The following is a 17841-nucleotide window of genomic DNA, read 5'->3' as shown; positions in this document are numbered from 1 at the left end:
CACAGTTTTAGTCTCTGTTTCTCAAAAAAGATACGAGTGTAATTAGAAAAGGTTAAAAGCATATTATTTATCTATTTAAAAATTTATATGCCACATAAAAACTATGCGGTTTACAAAATTACCTGCATACATATTAAAAATATTAAAACATGTTTCAACAGAATAAACGCAATAAAAACATTAACTAACAGTATCATTATTAAAATCTTCTTTCAAATTCATCCAACAAGATGAGAAGACCAAATCCCATAAAAACATTTACAGGATGGTAAGGCTTCAGCAGCAAATAGCATTAGCACATGAAGACATTAACAAATAATTGTGTTTTTCAACATTTTCTTAAAATTCAGTCTCCCATCACAAAATCGCAGAATACCAGGTAGCGTATTCCAAAGCTTGGCATCTGCTACAGACAGCATTTTTGCCCCAATCTTAACATCTTACCCTCCAAATTCAACTTCATACCATTTTCAGATCTCAAACATTTTCTGGGTTGATAGATTTCAAAAAACTCCTTTAGTGCCCTTTGGGAAATGTGATATAAGATTTGCTGTAAGATTGAGAGAATCTTAAACTGAACTCTCTACTGCATAGGTAACCAGTGCAGTTGTTTCAACACTGGAAATAGTGACCAAAATGATAAAAGGGGATGGAACTCCTCTTAAATGAGGAAAGGCTAAAAAAGTTGGGGCTCTTCAGCTTAGGAAAGAAAGGGTTAAGGGGAAATATGTCTGAGGTCTATAAAATCTTGAGTGGTGTAGAACGGGTAAGGGTAAATTGATTTTTCATCCTTAGTGTAAAAACCAGGGAATGTTCAATAAATTACACTGGAATACTTTTAAAACAAATAGGAGGAAATATTTTTACTCGAAGAATAGTTGCCAGAGGAGGTGGTTAGAGCGGTTATTGCAGATAAGTTTAAGAAAAATTTGGACACGTTCCTGGAGGAAACATCCATAGGCTGCTATTGAGACAGATGTGGGGGGAAACCACTGTTTGCCCTGGGATTGGTAGCATGGAATGTTGTTTCTATTTGGGATTCTGCCAGGTACTTGTAACCTGCATTGGCCACTGTAAGAAACAGGAGACTGGACTAGATGGCCCACTGGCCTGACCCAGTATGGCTGTTCTTATGTTCTAACTTCCCTTGATAATTGTTTGCACACCCTTCTTGCTTAGAACCAAGACCAAATTTGAAATAAAGCTATTTGTAATTGTTCATTGTTACTCATTTCTAAATGATTTATTTTTTTCACATTTCTTTAATATTCTTTTAGTCCATCGTCTGCTATTGAAACAGACATGGGGGAAACCACTGCTTGCCCTGGATCGGTAGCATGGAATGTTGCTACTATTTGGGGGTTTTGCCAGGTACTTCTGACCTGGATTGGGCACTGTGATAATGAGATACTGTGCTAAATGGACCACTGGTCTGATCCACTAAGGCTATTCTTACGTTTTTATGTTCTTACTCTTGATTTGTGACTGTAAAGAAATAATCCTTTGCCCATTACAGTTATATGATAGGAAACTAAGAGGACTGTGCATCTGTCCTATTTAAATTTGTTTAGATTTTGTTTTGGCAGTAATTCCCAGGTCTGGTTTTCAGGATATCCGCGATGAATATTCATGAGCTACATTTGACCAAATGGCTAGATTTAATGTGCCTATTTGATTACCTTGAAACACCAGACCTGTCTGTGGGTCTCAAGAAATGAATATGGGAACCATTGGTGCGTAAGCAAGCACCTTTCCTGGGGCATTACAGATGGTTTCCAATTCCCAGTCTCCCTAGCATTATGGTCTATTAGTAAGATGAACGATCTAATTGTTTGCAAGAGAGACAGTGAAAAAGACGAATGGAAAACTGTTATTATAAAGGAATTCAGAAGTCTCTGCAGAGTACTTTTGGAAGTCATGATGCATTGTACAATCAAGGGTGCTCAAATTCAAGCTATGGCCCATTTCCTTTAAAGCATGCCTCATTACCGTTTGCCCACAATCTGTTCACTGTAAAACTTACTTAAGGTAAACGTGTCTTAAATGTAGTACACAAGGATTTGTATGTGTATTTTTAGCTGATGTTCCATTAGCATGGCTGCAGAGATTTGGTGTGTGATAGGGAGTTGTGTGACATTGAGTCTCCCCTTCTTGTTGTTGTTATTGCACAATTTATATAGGAGTGTAGAAAATAACATCTTAAGGGCAGAGACCCATTATTGAGTTGGTGATATTGTTCAACCAGATGCTTGTGTGGAAGTGATTGCTGCATGCCAAAGAGCTTAGATTGCTTTTCATATGCTTGAAAATAGCAGAGTTTTGTGATGACCCCTGGAATGAACTGTAGCTGCATCAGAAATCTTTGACCAGTTTCAGTAAATCTGTGGATCATCTAACACTCCCCCCCCCCCAAGGACTTTCTGACATGTCTCAGTAGATTTGAATCTGGATTTTTAGATTTATTTGGCTTTCCAAATCCAAGCTCAGAGTTACATACAAGTACAGTGGACAGTACTTCAAATAAAAAAAAACAAATCATAATTTTAAAACATGGCAATGATACTTAAGCTGCTTATTTTAACAGAATTTTGTAACCAGATTAGCAGTTTTATGTTATTACTATTTCAGGTCTGTGGTACGCCTGAGTACATAGCGCCAGAAGTAATTCTGAGGCAAGGTTATGGCAAACCAGTGGACTGGTGGGCCATGGGGATTATCCTTTATGAATTTCTGGTTGGGTGTGTACCATTCTTTGGCGATACGCCAGAGGAGCTCTTTGGACAAGTCATTAGTGGTAAGTAGCACTAAATAGAACTGAATTCTTTTGAACAATCACGTTTATGAAGGTGTTACAAAATTTCATATACCGTACATATATTTTTGTAATTTAGGACTTTTGCACTTATGCAAAAAAAAAAATAAATAAATAAAAAGGTAGCCTTGTCACACTATAAAAAGAAACATCAGCAACAATTACTTGATGACTATTCAGATATGCTAGAAATCAAACACAGAACCATCTCATATGAAGGAAAAAATCATCTTTTGTGCTGCCTCAGTTTATTACTAAGGATTCTGTTTCAGTTAAATCAGAGCATACACCACCCCTATAAGTGCTTCTAACACCTAGGAAAACTGTTTCTACTCAATGTTTAGGGATTTATTTATTAAGCTGTGATAGTCACTGTCAGTGATTAACCTCCACTGCAAATGACCAGGTCCGCAGTAAATAAAAACACATTGCCATGCTTCACAGGTTGACAAATGGGCCCTCTTAATTTCTAAATATAAAAGAGTTCCACGTCTCCATATTCTTTCTTCTCCATTTAGTCCAATCACTTTTCTGTTTTGTTGTAAGAGATTTGATTCTTGAAATTTTACATTGTTTTTTTTAAAAAAAAGTTATTATGACATCCCGCTCTTTTACAAGCTGGTCTTGCGTGTCTTGGCGCCTCATTCTTGAAACAGAGACGCTGACACGATTTATATTGTCCCCTGAAGAAGGTGATATCGTCGCTGAAACTGGGTCCTAGTTGGGACTTCATATTTTTAAGACTTCAAATCAATAAAAGACTCATTTTCCCTCACTGTGACATCTCCATTGCCTCTTTTTGCTGTTCTTCATAGTATCTCGAGGCTTGGTTCTTTCTCCTTTTTTTTCTGTGGTCTTGTGTGTCATCGTAGATGATATGTTGAAACCTTTTGCTCAGTGTGTAATGGCGGCTAAAAAAGCAAATAGAAATTTAGGGCTCCTTTTATCAAGCCGCCCTAGCGGTTTAACGCGCGTTAAACCACCGGTCGCACTAGCCACTAACACCTGCCTTGAGCAGGCGGCAGTTTTTTGGCCAGCGCGTGGATTAGCGCATGATTAAAAGTTGCATGCGCTAACCCCGCTAGCGCGGCTTGATAAAAGGAGCCCTTAATGTACAGCGCTGCGTGTGACTGGTAGCGCTATAGAAATAATAAATAGTAGTAAATAGTAATGTTAGGAATTATCAGGAAAGGAATGGAAAACAAAGGAGAATGTTATAATGATTTTGTATTGCTCCATGGTATGAGTGTACCTCAAATACTTTGTACATTTCTAGTCCACCATATCTCAAAAAAGATATACCGGAATTATAAAAGGTACAGAGAAGGGCAATGAAAATGATAAAGGGGATGGGATAACATTCTTATGTGGGAAGGCTAAAAAGCAGTTTATGCTCTTCATCTTGGAGGGGAGATAGAATAGTGGTTTATAGGAACAGGTAGACGAGAATTGCTTGTTTACTCTTTCCAAAAATACTAGGACTAGGGGGCAAGGATTTAAGCTACTAAGTACTAAATTTAAATCAAACCAGAGAAAATATTTTTTCAAGCAACGTTTAATTAATTTATTTGGCATTGTTGCTCAGAAGCAACTTGTCTTCTATGGCTCTTTTTTTTTTTTTTAATCATTTTTATTAAGGAAGCATCAGGATTTTAAAAAGGTTTGGATAATTTTGTAAAAGAAAAGTCCATAAGTCATTATTAAGATAGATTTGGGAAAATCCACTGCTTATTCCTAGGATAAGCAGCATCAAATCTGTTTTACTCTTTGGGGTCTTGCCAGGTACTTGTGACCTGGGTTGGCCACTGTTGGTAACAGAATACTGGGCTTGATGGACCTTCAGTCTTTCCCAGAATGGCAACACTTATGTTCTTATGGCACAGCAGGGTGAATGTTTAAAATCCCACCAAGCGGTAAATACCATATATACTCGAATATAAGATGATCTGAATATAAGTCGAGATGCCCTGTTTCCCCAAATAAGGAGGAAAAAAAGTTGACTCAAATATAAGCAGGGTGAGGGTTAATATTCATGTGCCCTGCCCAGCTATAATTTTCACCCAGCCCCCCTCACTCCCTGCCCTGCCACACTCTCCACCCTGTAACACCTCCCTGCCCTGTACCCTGTTCCCCTCTCCTCTCTCCCGATGTCCTACAGGCTTCCACTGAGCCTGCTGTATGACCTGGTAGTTCAGTAGTAGGCTGCAACAGCAGGGATCCCTCCAGTCTCCTGCCCCAGCCAACTCTGACAAATTTTTTACCTCCCTCCCATCTCCCCCCCGCATACCTTTTGAATCCCTGGTGGGCAGGTGTGAGCTTTCTGCATTCCTGCTCTGAACTGAGCCCCTCCCAGAATGGCTGCCTCGAGTTCTCACGGTCCAGCCTTGTACCGGGCATGAGCAAGCTTTTTGCACTCCTGCCTGGCCCTGTGCTGCTCCATGAATGGCTGCCATCAGTTCTCATGAGTCTAGCAAGAACTGGCGGCAGCTATTCAGGGAGCAACTCAGGGTTGTAGTGCAAAAAGTTCACTCGTGCCCGATACACTGCTGGGCCACATGAATGTGAGACAGCCATTCTGGAAGAGGCTCAGCACGGGGCAGGAGCACGGAAACCTCACTCCTGCCCAATATACCGCTGGACCACCAAGCATTCAAAAAGGTATGCGGGGAGAGGTGGGAAGATGGTAAACAAAATTGTCAGAGTCAGCCTCCAGTACCGACCCACCAGGTCATACATCAGGCTAGCAGAGGCCTGCAACAAGTCCGGAAGGGGGGAAGGTGGGCGCTGACCCGAATATAAGATGAGACCCCCATGTTTAATAATAGTTTTTGTTAGTCATGTCTGTTTCCCTCTATTCTGTAATTTTTAACTGTACATCGCTTAGAATTTGAAATAGGCGATTAATCAAATATTATAATAAACTTGAAAACTTGGATTTTTGGGCCATTTTTTTGGCTCCAAAATCTCATCTTACATTCGAGTATATACGGTAAGTTAAACAGCTTTACCACAGATTCAGTGGAATTGATCCAGATAAGTATGGTGCTGAATATACCCGAATAAATTTGTCCAGATAACTCGAGTCAGTCCAATTGCTTTCCTAAAGTTATCAGGACTATTTTACATGTCTATCACTGACTATCATCACTAGCTGTTAAAGCTTAATCATGCCTTGGGAACACCCTCAGCTCTATCTCCGTTTATTCAGGTAAATTTCATGCAGGCAGTAATTTACTCTTAATAGGATGTAGCTGGTAAAATGGGGGAAAAGTTTGAAAACATGGGCTTCATCTTTCTAGCGCCTAAGATTATGTGGAAAAACCCTTTGACCGTGAATGTTTGAGAGTATATGTGCATCTCTCTGATAGCATGTTTATCTGAATTGTTGAACACCTCCCAGCTTGACTTTCCTGTACCTCTATGGTGCCTGCATGGGATTATGTGGAGAGTTGACAGAGTCATTCCACCCCACCCCCCATGGTTGTGAAAACAGGAGCTTTCAATCATTTTAAACACTTGCATTTTGTCTGGAAATGAAATAAACATGAGCACAATAAAAGAGGCCTTAATGATTTTATATGTGCTGCCTTCCGTCTGAATTATTTACAAATAGATTTTGCTGGTGCTACTCTCTTAAGATTGAACTAAAATATTTAACGCATTCATTTGCTTGTGTTAATTTGTGTGGTGGTGGGGAGGGGGTCCTTTAGCTGAATCCCTGGAATGAAATTTCTTTGTAGAAGATCTTGCAAATTGAATGCACAGGCATAGAATTCAAAGGTGTACTGTAGACCCTAGTTATATTTTAATACGCTAGAAAAAGAAACCCCTTCACCCCCAATCAATCAAAAGACTTGGAGCTCTTTTACTAAAGTGTAGTAAATGTTTGCAATAGGTACAGAAATTAGCACAAAGTAAGTGCAAAGACTGTGCAGTAAATGCAGGAGGTATGCCACCCTGCATAGGACAAATGCTCCTTAATTTTATAATCTTTTATGCACAAATTATAGCCACACTAGCAGCTGCCACGTGGTGACAGCACTCCCAAAGGGCTTCAGTGTGATTTACGTGGGCTTCTGCAGTAATCGGCTTTAGTAAAAGAGGGTCAGTAGAGTGGGCAGACCTGATGGGCTATGGCCCTTATCTGCCATCATCTTCTATGTTTCTATGTATGTTTAATTTTGATAATTGCTGCTAATTGGCATTGATGACTATTGCTTATAATTGGCATTGGCCCTGAATCAAGATTCTGCAAATTGCGCATGAAAAAATATATAGCACACAACTGCAAGGGAGGTGTGAACCTGGGAGGGATGTGCTTTGCACTTGCACGCATAGGTTATACTGTAGAATATCAATTGTTATGTCCTAAGTGCTTATACCAGCTATTGTTCCAATGTAGGTGCTCATGCCTAAAATTAACTCTGGACTTGCGCAATATACTCCATTGACAATCAGTAGCTTGTTCTAACTCAGTGAACATCATATCATCAATCAATGTAAACTATACTTCTGATGTCTACACTATACTTTCCTTGTAGAAGACTCAACTCCTTTTCCCCCTAGCTTACTGTCTCCTTACTCCTTTACTCTTCTATACATTTGTTTATCATTTGAATTGTACATTGCCTTGAACCTAATTAGGCATAGAGTGACTCATAAAGATTAGATTAGAATTGCATTACAGAATTTGCCCTTTGTGTGCATCATCCCAGTGCCTAGCTTTAGGTGATCTAGACAGAATTATCCCTTTACTGCACAGCACTGCACACCTGCTTCTTTGCTATCTGCCACTACATAGAATTTGTTGGGGGCCCAATCAAAAATTAGTAAATAAAAACATTTTTAAAATGCTGCAGCAGCACAACCTCTGACATCTTTCACCCCCATCTGATCTCCGCGAGTACCCCGATACCCCTATGATAACCTTCACCCTCAATGCCTCCCCTGTCATCTTATCCTGCCAGTTTAAGCCTTGCCCCCTGAAGTCTAAAACTGAGGTTGCCAGGCATATGTGCCTCCCATTTCCTACCCCCCAAATATCGTTAGATGTCACTTGTGCTATTTTGGATCCCAGTGCAGTCCCAGATAGGAGCTGAGAAGGTTCTACTTCTACCTAGACTCATTGGATTTAATTAATTTGTATGTTGTTGGTTTTTTTATCCAATTGTATGTGAGACCACTAACTAGTGGATTTTTAAATTGTACATCGCTTAGAAAATTTGTATAAGCGATCCATCAAATGGTAATAAAACTTGAAACTTGACTACAGTGGAGACCCCTGGGTAGGACCCAGGCCCCTGAGGAGGAGGTGCATATGCTTGGTGGTGGGGTTTGATCAAGGGAGATTGGATCAGATTATGGGGATCAGATGTCATGGGGTGCTGGGTGAGGAATTAAGATACTGGGATGTGTCAGGGAGGGATTAGATCAGTGTTCTTCAACTGCCGGTCCGTGAACCAGTGCCGGTCCACAGAAAATTCCTGCCAGTCCACGCAAGGCTGGCGAGATCAACGAGCTGAAATTTCCTGCCGGTCCGCGCAGGGCCGGCAAGATCATGGGGAGCCTCCGACAGTGGCTTTCTTCCCTCTCAGCAGCTATCGGTGTTTGCCAGCGCAGCGATTCACTTAAGCAGCCATGGGGTTTTTGCTGAGTTGCGGCCCGCTTATGATGATGCAACTTCCTCTTTCCTCAGAGGCGGTGCGACCCAGCAAAGGACCCAAGGCTGCCTTAGTGAATCACTGCACTGGCAAGTACGGAAAGCTGCTGGGAGGGGAGAAAGCCACTATTGGAGGCTGGGAAGCTGCTGGACATGGGAAAATAAAGGGACAGCTGCTACTGGACCTGGAGGGAGAGAGAAGGAGAGATGCTGCTGGGAGGGGAGGAGGGAAAGGTGTCTGGGAAGCTGCTAGACAAGGGAAAATAAAGGGACAGCTGCTACTGGACCTGGAGGGAAGGAGAAGGAGAGATGCTTCTGGGAGGGGAGGAGGGAAAGGGAAGGGAAGAGAGTTACTGCTGGACAGGGGGAGGAGGGAAGGGAGAAGGAAAAAAAGGAAGGAAACAGCTGGCAGGGAGATTAGAGGAGGGAGAAGGAGTCAAGGTGGAATGGAGAGATCAGATGAGGGAAATGGGAGAGACAGGAATGAGAAAGTAGAGAGATTGATGCTGGGAAGAGGGTCAGCAGTGAAATAAGCAGAGAGGGACAAAGATGCTAGATCTGGTATAGGAGAGATAAAAATGAAGAGAGCAGTGAAGCTGGAATGAATCATGTAAAAAGGAGAGAGGGGGCACAGGCTGGATGGAAAGGGGAGAGGGGCATAGAAAGAAGACAAATACCATATGGAAGGGGGATAGGGCAGACAGTGGATAGAGGGGACAGATGCTAGATTGAAGAGACAAAGAGGGCAGATGCTGGAAAGAAGAGAGTGAAAAGAAGATGAAAGCAGAAACCAGAGACAACAAAAGGTAGAAAAAACTCATTTTATTTCTATTTTGTGATTAGAATATATCAGATTTGAAATATATATCCTGCTAGAGCTGGTGTTAGACTTAACTGGGGACTGCAAAGCCCAGGCAGTGCTTCTTTAGCTTCCAGCTGGCTTAGGGTTCTCTCTGACCAGGGGGTAGTTGCCCTAGTTGCACTCCTTTAACACTATTCCTGTCATGTGTGATTGCGGTATTCTGTTAGCATGATATGTCTGTGTAGCATTCTGTAATAATTTGGCTTACTCAGTTTTCTTGATAGTAGAGGGGATATATGTGAAGGGGAGGAGAGACAGGGGTTTTGTTGGTCCTTGCTCTGTATATTTATATTTATAAAATGGCAATTGTACAGAATATTGTTTCTTTTTATACTTTAATAAAATACGTTCAATATAAAATCATAACTGAGGCTTATGCAGATGGGATCAGATGGTTTGCGGGGACTGAGCTCACGGAGACAGGGCGGAAACAGTTTTTTAAAAATTTCAGTCCTAGTAGTTTGCCGGTCCACAAAATAATTCTTTTATTTCCACCGGTCCATAGATGTTAAAAGGTTGAAGAACACTGGATTAGACAATAGGGGGAGCACTACCACAGAATTTCTTCTGACAGCAGCTGCGTTACAGCACTGTTGATGGGGCAGCTGCACCTACCACCTCCTCTTGAAGGGTGGTGGTAAGCGTGTCTTTATCTTTATTGGAAGCTTCAATACTATCAGCCGCTTTAAAAGACATCTGTATTAGTTTTTAAATATAGATGCAGATGGATTCCACTGTGATTGTTGTCAGCCTCCTAGCTGCTTGGCTAGTATATCATGTTTGCATCTGCTTCAGATACCCTCCTTGTGTCAAATAAATACCATTCATACAACAATTTACTTGGTAACGACCCCTCAACTATAGAACTCTATGCCTACATACCTACGGGAAGAGACATCACTAGTCGAGTCTTAAAACATTCTTATTTAAAGACGCCTAAGATCTTTAACTATTTTTAACCCATTCAAATCAAGTAATATTGGATCTACGAAGGTCATTTCATAAATAATGCACACTATTTTTATTTTTTTTTTTTAATTTACATGTTTTATTTATTTTATTTTTTTCAAGTATTTCTGTACAATCCTTCAATATAGTCACCTGCTTTGCAATGACTGAGTCCCAACATCTGGAAAGCTTCATTATTCCTCCAAGACACCGTTTTTGTTCAGTTGCCGAATGGCTCAGGTACTGGCGGAAAAAAGCTCTTCCAGCGATGCAAAACGATGTCCACGCATAGGTTGTTTCAACTTTGGAAAAAGGTCGAAGTCTTATGGACTCAAGTCTGGACTGTAGGGAGCATGAGGTAACACCTCGCAGCCGTATTTGTGTAGTTTTTCAATGACGACATTCCCTATGTGCGGGCGAGCGTTGTGGTGAAGAAGCAACTGAGGTCGGGTTTTGTGCATTTTTTACAAAAAAATCACGATAATACACTGCTGTGACACTTCTTCCACATGGAACTTTGTCTGTAGTGATGATGCCTTCATGATCATAAGCAAAAATCATCATTTGTTTGATTTTTGATTGAGCTTGTCGAAATATTTTTGGCCATGGGGAAGATGGAGCTCTCCACTCGTCATTGAATAACTACAAAAATACGGCTGGGAGGTGTTACCTCATGCTCCCTACAGTCTAGACATGAATTCACCAGACTTCGACCTTTTTCCAAAGTTGAAACAACCTATGCATGGACATCGTCTTGCATCGCTGGAAGAGCTTTTTTCCACTGGTACCTGAGCCATTCGACAACTGAACAAAAACGGTGTCTTGGATGGAATAATAAAGCTTCCCGGACGTTGGGACTTGGTTATTGCAAAGCAGGGAGATTATATTGAAGGATTGTAAAGAAATACTTGAAAAAAAAAAAAAACATGTAAATTAAAAAAAATAAATAAATAGTGTGCATTATTTATGAAATGACCCTCCATTTGAATCCATCTCTTTTTTGCAGACAGATTCCCACCCTTGTTTTTTCCCCTTACATGTCTCTCTATCCTATGCATTTTTGTATTTCTACCCTTAACCCTTTGTATCTTAAAGTACGTCTGTCCTTGTCTAAAAATCTGTATCCCCTTGATTTTTATTTAAATTTTAACGCATGCTGCTTAGAAATTTGATAAGCGGGTAAACAAATTTTTAATAAACTTGAAACTTGATGATGGCTAGGGTCATCACTTCCCCGGTCATGCCTAGATATCACCCAATCATGCATTAAGTATGGGTTTTTACTGTGCTAGACATAACTACAAGTCCACACTGTCATTTAACACAACGTGAATTTCACACTGGCTGTGTAATGCAACTTAGTAAAAGGCCTCTTATATAGTTTACTGTAATATAATCTTTTCAGGTTTTTACAAGGAAAATACAGTTGGGTGGGGGTAGGGGAGCAAACAGTTAAAACTTTGACATAAAAAGGGAAATAGCTAATAGCACAATGAAGGAATTAATGGCAGTGTAATAAAACTCTAAATAAATGCCTACCCCATAATAAAGTGTGTGGAAGAGGAGGTAGCAAATGCGATTCACAGATTGTTAATGATTTCAGTGGTGGTAGTTATAGTGTCCTGTTATTTCTATAACAGCTGTTCTTCTTTCACTTAAAATTCAATAACCTTTCAGATCTCAACCTGCAGGATGACCCTAACTATTGTTATGCAGCTTGTGGCAAAACTAGCTGATAATTAAACAGAATCCCTCACTATCCTTCCTGCTGTTTCCATAAATTTCCCAGATGCCTAAATGGTCTCTGTTTTAATGCCAAAGGTTTGTCATCAGAGCAGCATTCTGATGCTGACTGTTGCCTAATCAGTTCCTGGGCTGTTTAACAGATTCTGTGGAAAAGAAATCACTTCTCTGCAGGTAGTTTATCATTCTTGCTACTTTCCCTTTGTAAGTCAGTCCCATTTGTTAACTCTAAAGCGGGAGATCTGTGAACTGCCAGTGATGCCTGGGCCCTTCTTACATCCCAACCAGTTGCTTTCTGGTTTTATAAACATGGCATTTGGTGATATGATATACACTAAGGCCTGAGTGACGAGGGGAATCAACTGTTTAATTAAGGCAAGCAGCAAATGCCATCTTTATTCTTCATGCCTTGCGGCAGCAATGCATATTCATATACTGTTTTCCAAATTCGATTCGAGCTGCAGTGGAAGCTGCCGGCCGACAGACAGGGAAACAGTTCACTGTATTCTGTTTCCAGCTGTCATACACTTATTCAATTAGCTCTCACATTTTGAGAAACCAGACGCATGTTTCTAATAAAATAGTGTGTTTTCATCAAATGTTCAAATTTACTTGTGTGTATGGTGCACCAGGTTTGTTAAACGTCTTATATGTCCAGAAAATGTAGCTTAGTTGTATTCTGCATTCCCTCTCTCCTGCCTTTGTCCCAGATGTTTCCTTGTAGCTGAAGCCTCTTTTCTTGTTTCTTTGGCAGATGTCTTTGTTTTTGGCAGGTTTTTGTATGGTTCTACAACTATCCATTAAAATCAGCTGGAAATTATTTAAAATTGCCTGTCTGCTAGCCAGTACATGCAAAGAATTAACGTGTCATTTTCCCGTCTGGTCCGTATACCATTCCTCCAGCAAAATATTGACAATCCGTCTGGACCTAGCTTAGGTGCCAATCACGTTAGCCTGACTTGGCTTAGATTTCTGACCAGTTTTCTGAGCCAGCCTAGCGTACCTTCCAAATATTCTTGGTCTCTTTGGATCTGCCTAGCTTGATGTAGGTTTTTGTTGTGAGCTAGCACAGGCTGGCATGATGCACTGGGTGAGGGTTGGGTAAGGTTTTTGCAGAGCTCTGCAGCTCTCACATATGACCAATAACTTGACAGCATGGTAGTTTATATTATAAAATTCCAATTTCCTTGGTAAATTAGAAATAATCAGTATTTTTATTTGTGTACTGTAAGTCCAGTGCTGAGTGAAGATCATCTGACATTGCCACTTGAAATCACCAGTCTGAAAGACTTCCAACTTTTCTTTATCTTCCTTTACAAAGATATAAGAGAAGAACTTTGGTGCTTCTTAAAAACATCTCAGGGCATTCTGTAACTGGGCACCAGTAGTTACATACACATCTTGCACCACTTAAATATCAAGACACTGGCACTTACACCCTACCTTATAGAATTACACATAGCAAAATTTTGTGCTTAAGTACCTGTAGTACATAACTAGTAGTGGCATGGGTGTATCTCTGACTTATACAACTTATTGTAGAGTACTATGGGAGAGTGGGCTACTGCTAAGTCACGTTATCAAATGCAATGAAAGCCTGTGGTAAAATAACCCAATTTGTGGAAAAATAACCCATCTTAACAGTAGCCCACATTGCTATCTTCCCCCCTCTAAGTTATGCCCATTGCCTGGTGCATTTACACCTGGTGTAGTGCTTTTGCATGAATGTAGGTGAGCCAATTTTAGTTTACTCTAACATTCTGTAATGGCTTCTTGGCACGCAGATGCCAGTATAGAATTGGTACTCAGAACAAAGCATCGGCACACCTAACTTGAGGCAACAAGTTATACAATTGTCCCCTATGACTTTTCATTCCCACTGCCAAACACTCAGGATCATATCCAATATATGATTACATTACATTACATTGGGGATTTCTATTCCGCCATTTACTTGCGGTTCAAGGCGGATTAGAAATATTTAGGGAATAGTCTGTACATTTCTTTGAGTTGTTAAGGATTACATCTGAGTTGTCATGATATTAGAAGTTCATATGTAGCAGTTGCAGGTGATGCTGGTGTTAGTTCGGTTTTATGCGTTTTATGATGCCTAACAAGTCATCACTGAAAAGAACAGCGCTTAGCATTCTGTAAAATGCTTTCAGAGTTAGGCATAGTTTATAGAATCATATGTAACACTCGTGTGTATGACTAACATTTAGGGGCACGAAAACCAGGCCTAAATACCTATGCCTAAGGTGTGCATGGATTGGGCATATTCTGTAACAAGGTGCCTAACTTTTAGGACTGCCCAAGACCTGCCCATGCTCCTCCCCTGGCCACGCCCTGTCTGAGATCCATGCACTAGAATTTATATGAACCACTTTATAGAATATGCTTAGAAAGTAGTAAATTTTAATTAGCTTCAATTATTACTTGTTAATTGCCAATTATTGGCAATGATTGGCTCGTTAAACAATTAAGATGCCCGTACAAATCGTCAATGTGCACAAATTTGCTTGTGCAACCTTGGGCACACTATACAGAATTTAGCCCTTAATGTTCAAACTTGTTACAAATATCTCCTTCTTTAAGATTATAAATTTGATGCATTGATTATATTGTTATAATTGTGAAAGTGTTCTGAAGGATTACCAGTGTGAGGCGGATTAAAGTAATAAAATGATAGATAACGCCCTGTGGTGTTGTAGCCCAAGTATAATTTCATTCTAATTTAGTTGGAAGAAGCTACTGGATTAACCATCCCCCCCCCCCCCCCCCACCTGTAAAAAATAGCAAAAAAATAGTCCAGCCTATCATAGCCACTGACATGGTATCAGGAATATAGAAACAAGGTTTGTTTTCTTTTTTTCATTTACAAACTTTCTCTTCCTGCAGATGACATAAACTGGCCTGAGAAGGATGAAGCTCCACCTTATGATGCGCAGGATCTCATTGCTTTACTGCTCAAGCAAAATCCTTTAGAGAGGATTGGAACAGGTAGCATCTCCATTCTAATGTTGACAGTGCTCTCTCTTGCTTATTTGCAGATGTATGTTGCTACGTACTGCTGTTTGTATAAGATTCCAGCAGTAAGCAGTACGGAAGAGAATTCTCCCTTTTGTGCTCACCTCACCATGTTCCTTCTGTGATTTTATGGGGTCACACAAGTATATAATTTTACAAATGTGCAAGCGCAAAGGCCTTTCATGTACCATTACTAACATAGGTGCCAGCTTTGTGGGAGCACTCCCAATATTTTGTGCCGTACTTTGTTATTTATAGCAGAAATCTTCATGCTGCAGAGCAGCTGGAATGAAGTACTTCTGTATCCCATCTACCGTTCCTGCTGCCTCCTGCAGCCTATAGGCTGTCTGAGTCTGACCAGTGTAGAAGTAGGAGAGAACTACTGCAGCCTACTGACTGTCTGTATCTGACTGATGGGCTACAGGGGAAGGAAGGAGCTGGTGTAGTCTAGGATAGAGGTACTTTTTGACTACAACTACCAATGATAGGGTTACCAGATGTCTGGGAAAACCCAGACATGTCCTCTTTTCTGAAGACTGTCTGGGTGCCTGGACAGTTTTTGAAAACTGGGGGAGTCTGTCCAGGTTTCGTCGGTTCTCCCGATTCTCTCACCTGTTTCTTCAGGCCCCCCTCCCTCCATGCTATTTCTTCAGGCCCTCTTCCGCCCTCCATGCTTTTTCCTCTGCCCCCCCTCTCTCCCTTCTGTTTCTCTAGTCCCCTAACCCCCCTCCCCCTTCTGACCTCCGATGCTGTTTCCCCTTACGATCTCTATCTCCTGACTCCTTCTCCTATCTCCTTCCCGGCTGTCTGTTGTAATTTAATCTTCAGACAGCTGGCAGCAGCAGCAACGAAGTAAGCTGCTACCGCTAACCTGCTCCGAAAGCCGCTTCTCTGCAGCAACTTCCTATTCCCGCATAAGCATAACTTACAGTGAGGCGCTTCCAGGACAGGCCGGTGGTAGCAGGCTTACCTCATTGCTGCTGCTGCTGCTGCTGCTGCTGCTGCTGGCTGCCCGAAGATTAATTACAGTGGCCGGCGGGGGAGGAGGTAGAAGAGGGAGTCGAGAGATAGAGAGATTGTAAGGAGAAGCAGCATCGAAGGTCGGAGGAAGGGAGGGTAAGAGACTGGAGAAACAGGAGGGAGAGGGGCTGGAGAAATAGCATGGAGGGAGGGGATGGGGCTGGAGAAACAGCATGGAGGGAGGGGAGGGGGCTGGAGAAACAGCATGCAGGGAGAGAGGGATGGCTGGAGAAGAATGCAGGAGAAAAGAATGCAGGAGAAATAGAATGCAGGAGAAAAGATCAAGGAGTAGGGTAGTGCTGGATGGGAGGGAAAAGACAGAAAAAATAGGAGAGAGGGGCACCCACAGTTGGGGTGGGTGGGTTGGGGGTTAGAAGGAGACAGAGAAAGAAAGCACACACAGGAGAGGGGGGTTAGAAGAACAGATATGGAGCTAGAGAAGCACTCTGGGGGAGGAGGTTGGAGGAAGAGCGATAGAGAGAGAAGCACTAAAAGGGTACAGAGGATGTGAAGGGGGCCCAAGGAAATGGGTGGAATGAGGTGGGGGCTGTGGGTGGAGTGTGGGCGGGGTAATGTGTTCTCAGTTTTTTTGTCTTCACAATCTGATAATCCTAACAAATGGTACATAAGAACATAAGAACATAAGAAATGCCTCTACTGGATCAGACCTGAGGTCCATCGTGCCCAGCAGTCCGCTCATGCGGTGGCCCAACAGGTCTAGGACCTGTGCAGTAATCCTCTATCTATACCCCTCTATCCCCTTTTCCAGCAGGAAATTGTCCAATTCCCTCTTGAACCCCAGTACCATACTCTGCCCTATTACGCCCTCTGGAAGCGCATTCCAGGTGGCCACCACACGCTAGGTAAAGAAGAACTTCCTAGCATTCGTTTTGAATCTGTCCCCTTTCAACTTTTACGAATGTCCTCTTGTTCTTTTATTATTTGAAAGTTTGAAGAATCTGTCCCTCTCTACTCTCTCTATGCCCTTCATGATCTTGTAAGTCTCTATCATATCCCCTCTGAGTCTCCTCTTCTCCAGGGAAAAGAGTCCCAGTTTTTCCAATCTCTCAGCGTATGAAAGGTTTTCCATCCCTTTTATCAGACGCGTCGCTCTCCTCTGAACCCTCTCGAGTATCGCCATATCCTTCTTAAGGAACGGCGACCAATATTGGACGCAGTACTCCAGATGCGGACGCACCATCGCTCGATACAATGGCAAGATAACTTCTTTCGTTCTGGTTGTAATACCCTTTTTGATGATGCCTAGCATTCTATTTGCCTTCTTAGCAGCCGCTGCGCACTGTGTCGTCGACTTCATTGTCAAGTCCACCATCACCCCCAGGTCCCTTTCTTGGGTACTCTCATTTAAAAACATCCCTCCCATCGTATAGTTGTACCTCGGGTTTCTGTTTCCCACATGTAATACTTTACATTTCTCAACATTGAACTTCATCTGCCATCTCGTTGCCCATTCCCCTAGTTTGTTCAAGTCCCTTTGCAGTTCTTCACAGTCTTCTTTAGTCCGAGCTCTACTAAATAGTTTGGTGTCATCTGCAAATTTTATTATCTCACACTTCGTCCCTGTTTCTAGATCATTTATGAATACATTAAATAGCAGCGGCCCTAGTACTGAGCCCTGCGGGACCCCACTCGTGACCCTCCTCCAGTCCGAGTAGTGGCCCTTCACTCCCACCCTCTGTTTCCTACCCGCCAACCAGTTTCTGATCCATCTATGTACATCTCCTTCCACCCCATGGTTCTTCAGTTTCC

General features: G+C 41.7%; 1 protein-coding gene across 6 annotated transcripts in view; it reads left to right on the top strand.

Moving 5' to 3' along the window:
- MAST4 (microtubule associated serine/threonine kinase family member 4) overlaps nucleotides 1–17841 on the top strand; it is a 924748-nt gene that overhangs the window by 856699 nt on the left and 50208 nt on the right. For all 6 annotated transcript variants that reach the window (XM_033929923.1, XM_033929917.1, XM_033929952.1 and 3 more), the window contains 2 exons: nucleotides 2629–2794; nucleotides 14923–15024. In XM_033929923.1, coding sequence (XP_033785814.1) covers nucleotides 2629–2794; nucleotides 14923–15024 — 268 coding nt within the window. The remainder of the gene's footprint in view (nucleotides 1–2628; nucleotides 2795–14922; nucleotides 15025–17841) is intronic.

The sequence above is a fragment of the Geotrypetes seraphini genome, chromosome 1 (genome assembly GCF_902459505.1).
Source record: "Geotrypetes seraphini chromosome 1, aGeoSer1.1, whole genome shotgun sequence".
Classification (NCBI taxonomy): domain Eukaryota; kingdom Metazoa; phylum Chordata; class Amphibia; order Gymnophiona; family Dermophiidae; genus Geotrypetes; species Geotrypetes seraphini.
The sequence above is the reverse complement of the archived record's forward strand: the minus strand, read 5'-3'. Positions and strand labels throughout refer to the sequence as shown.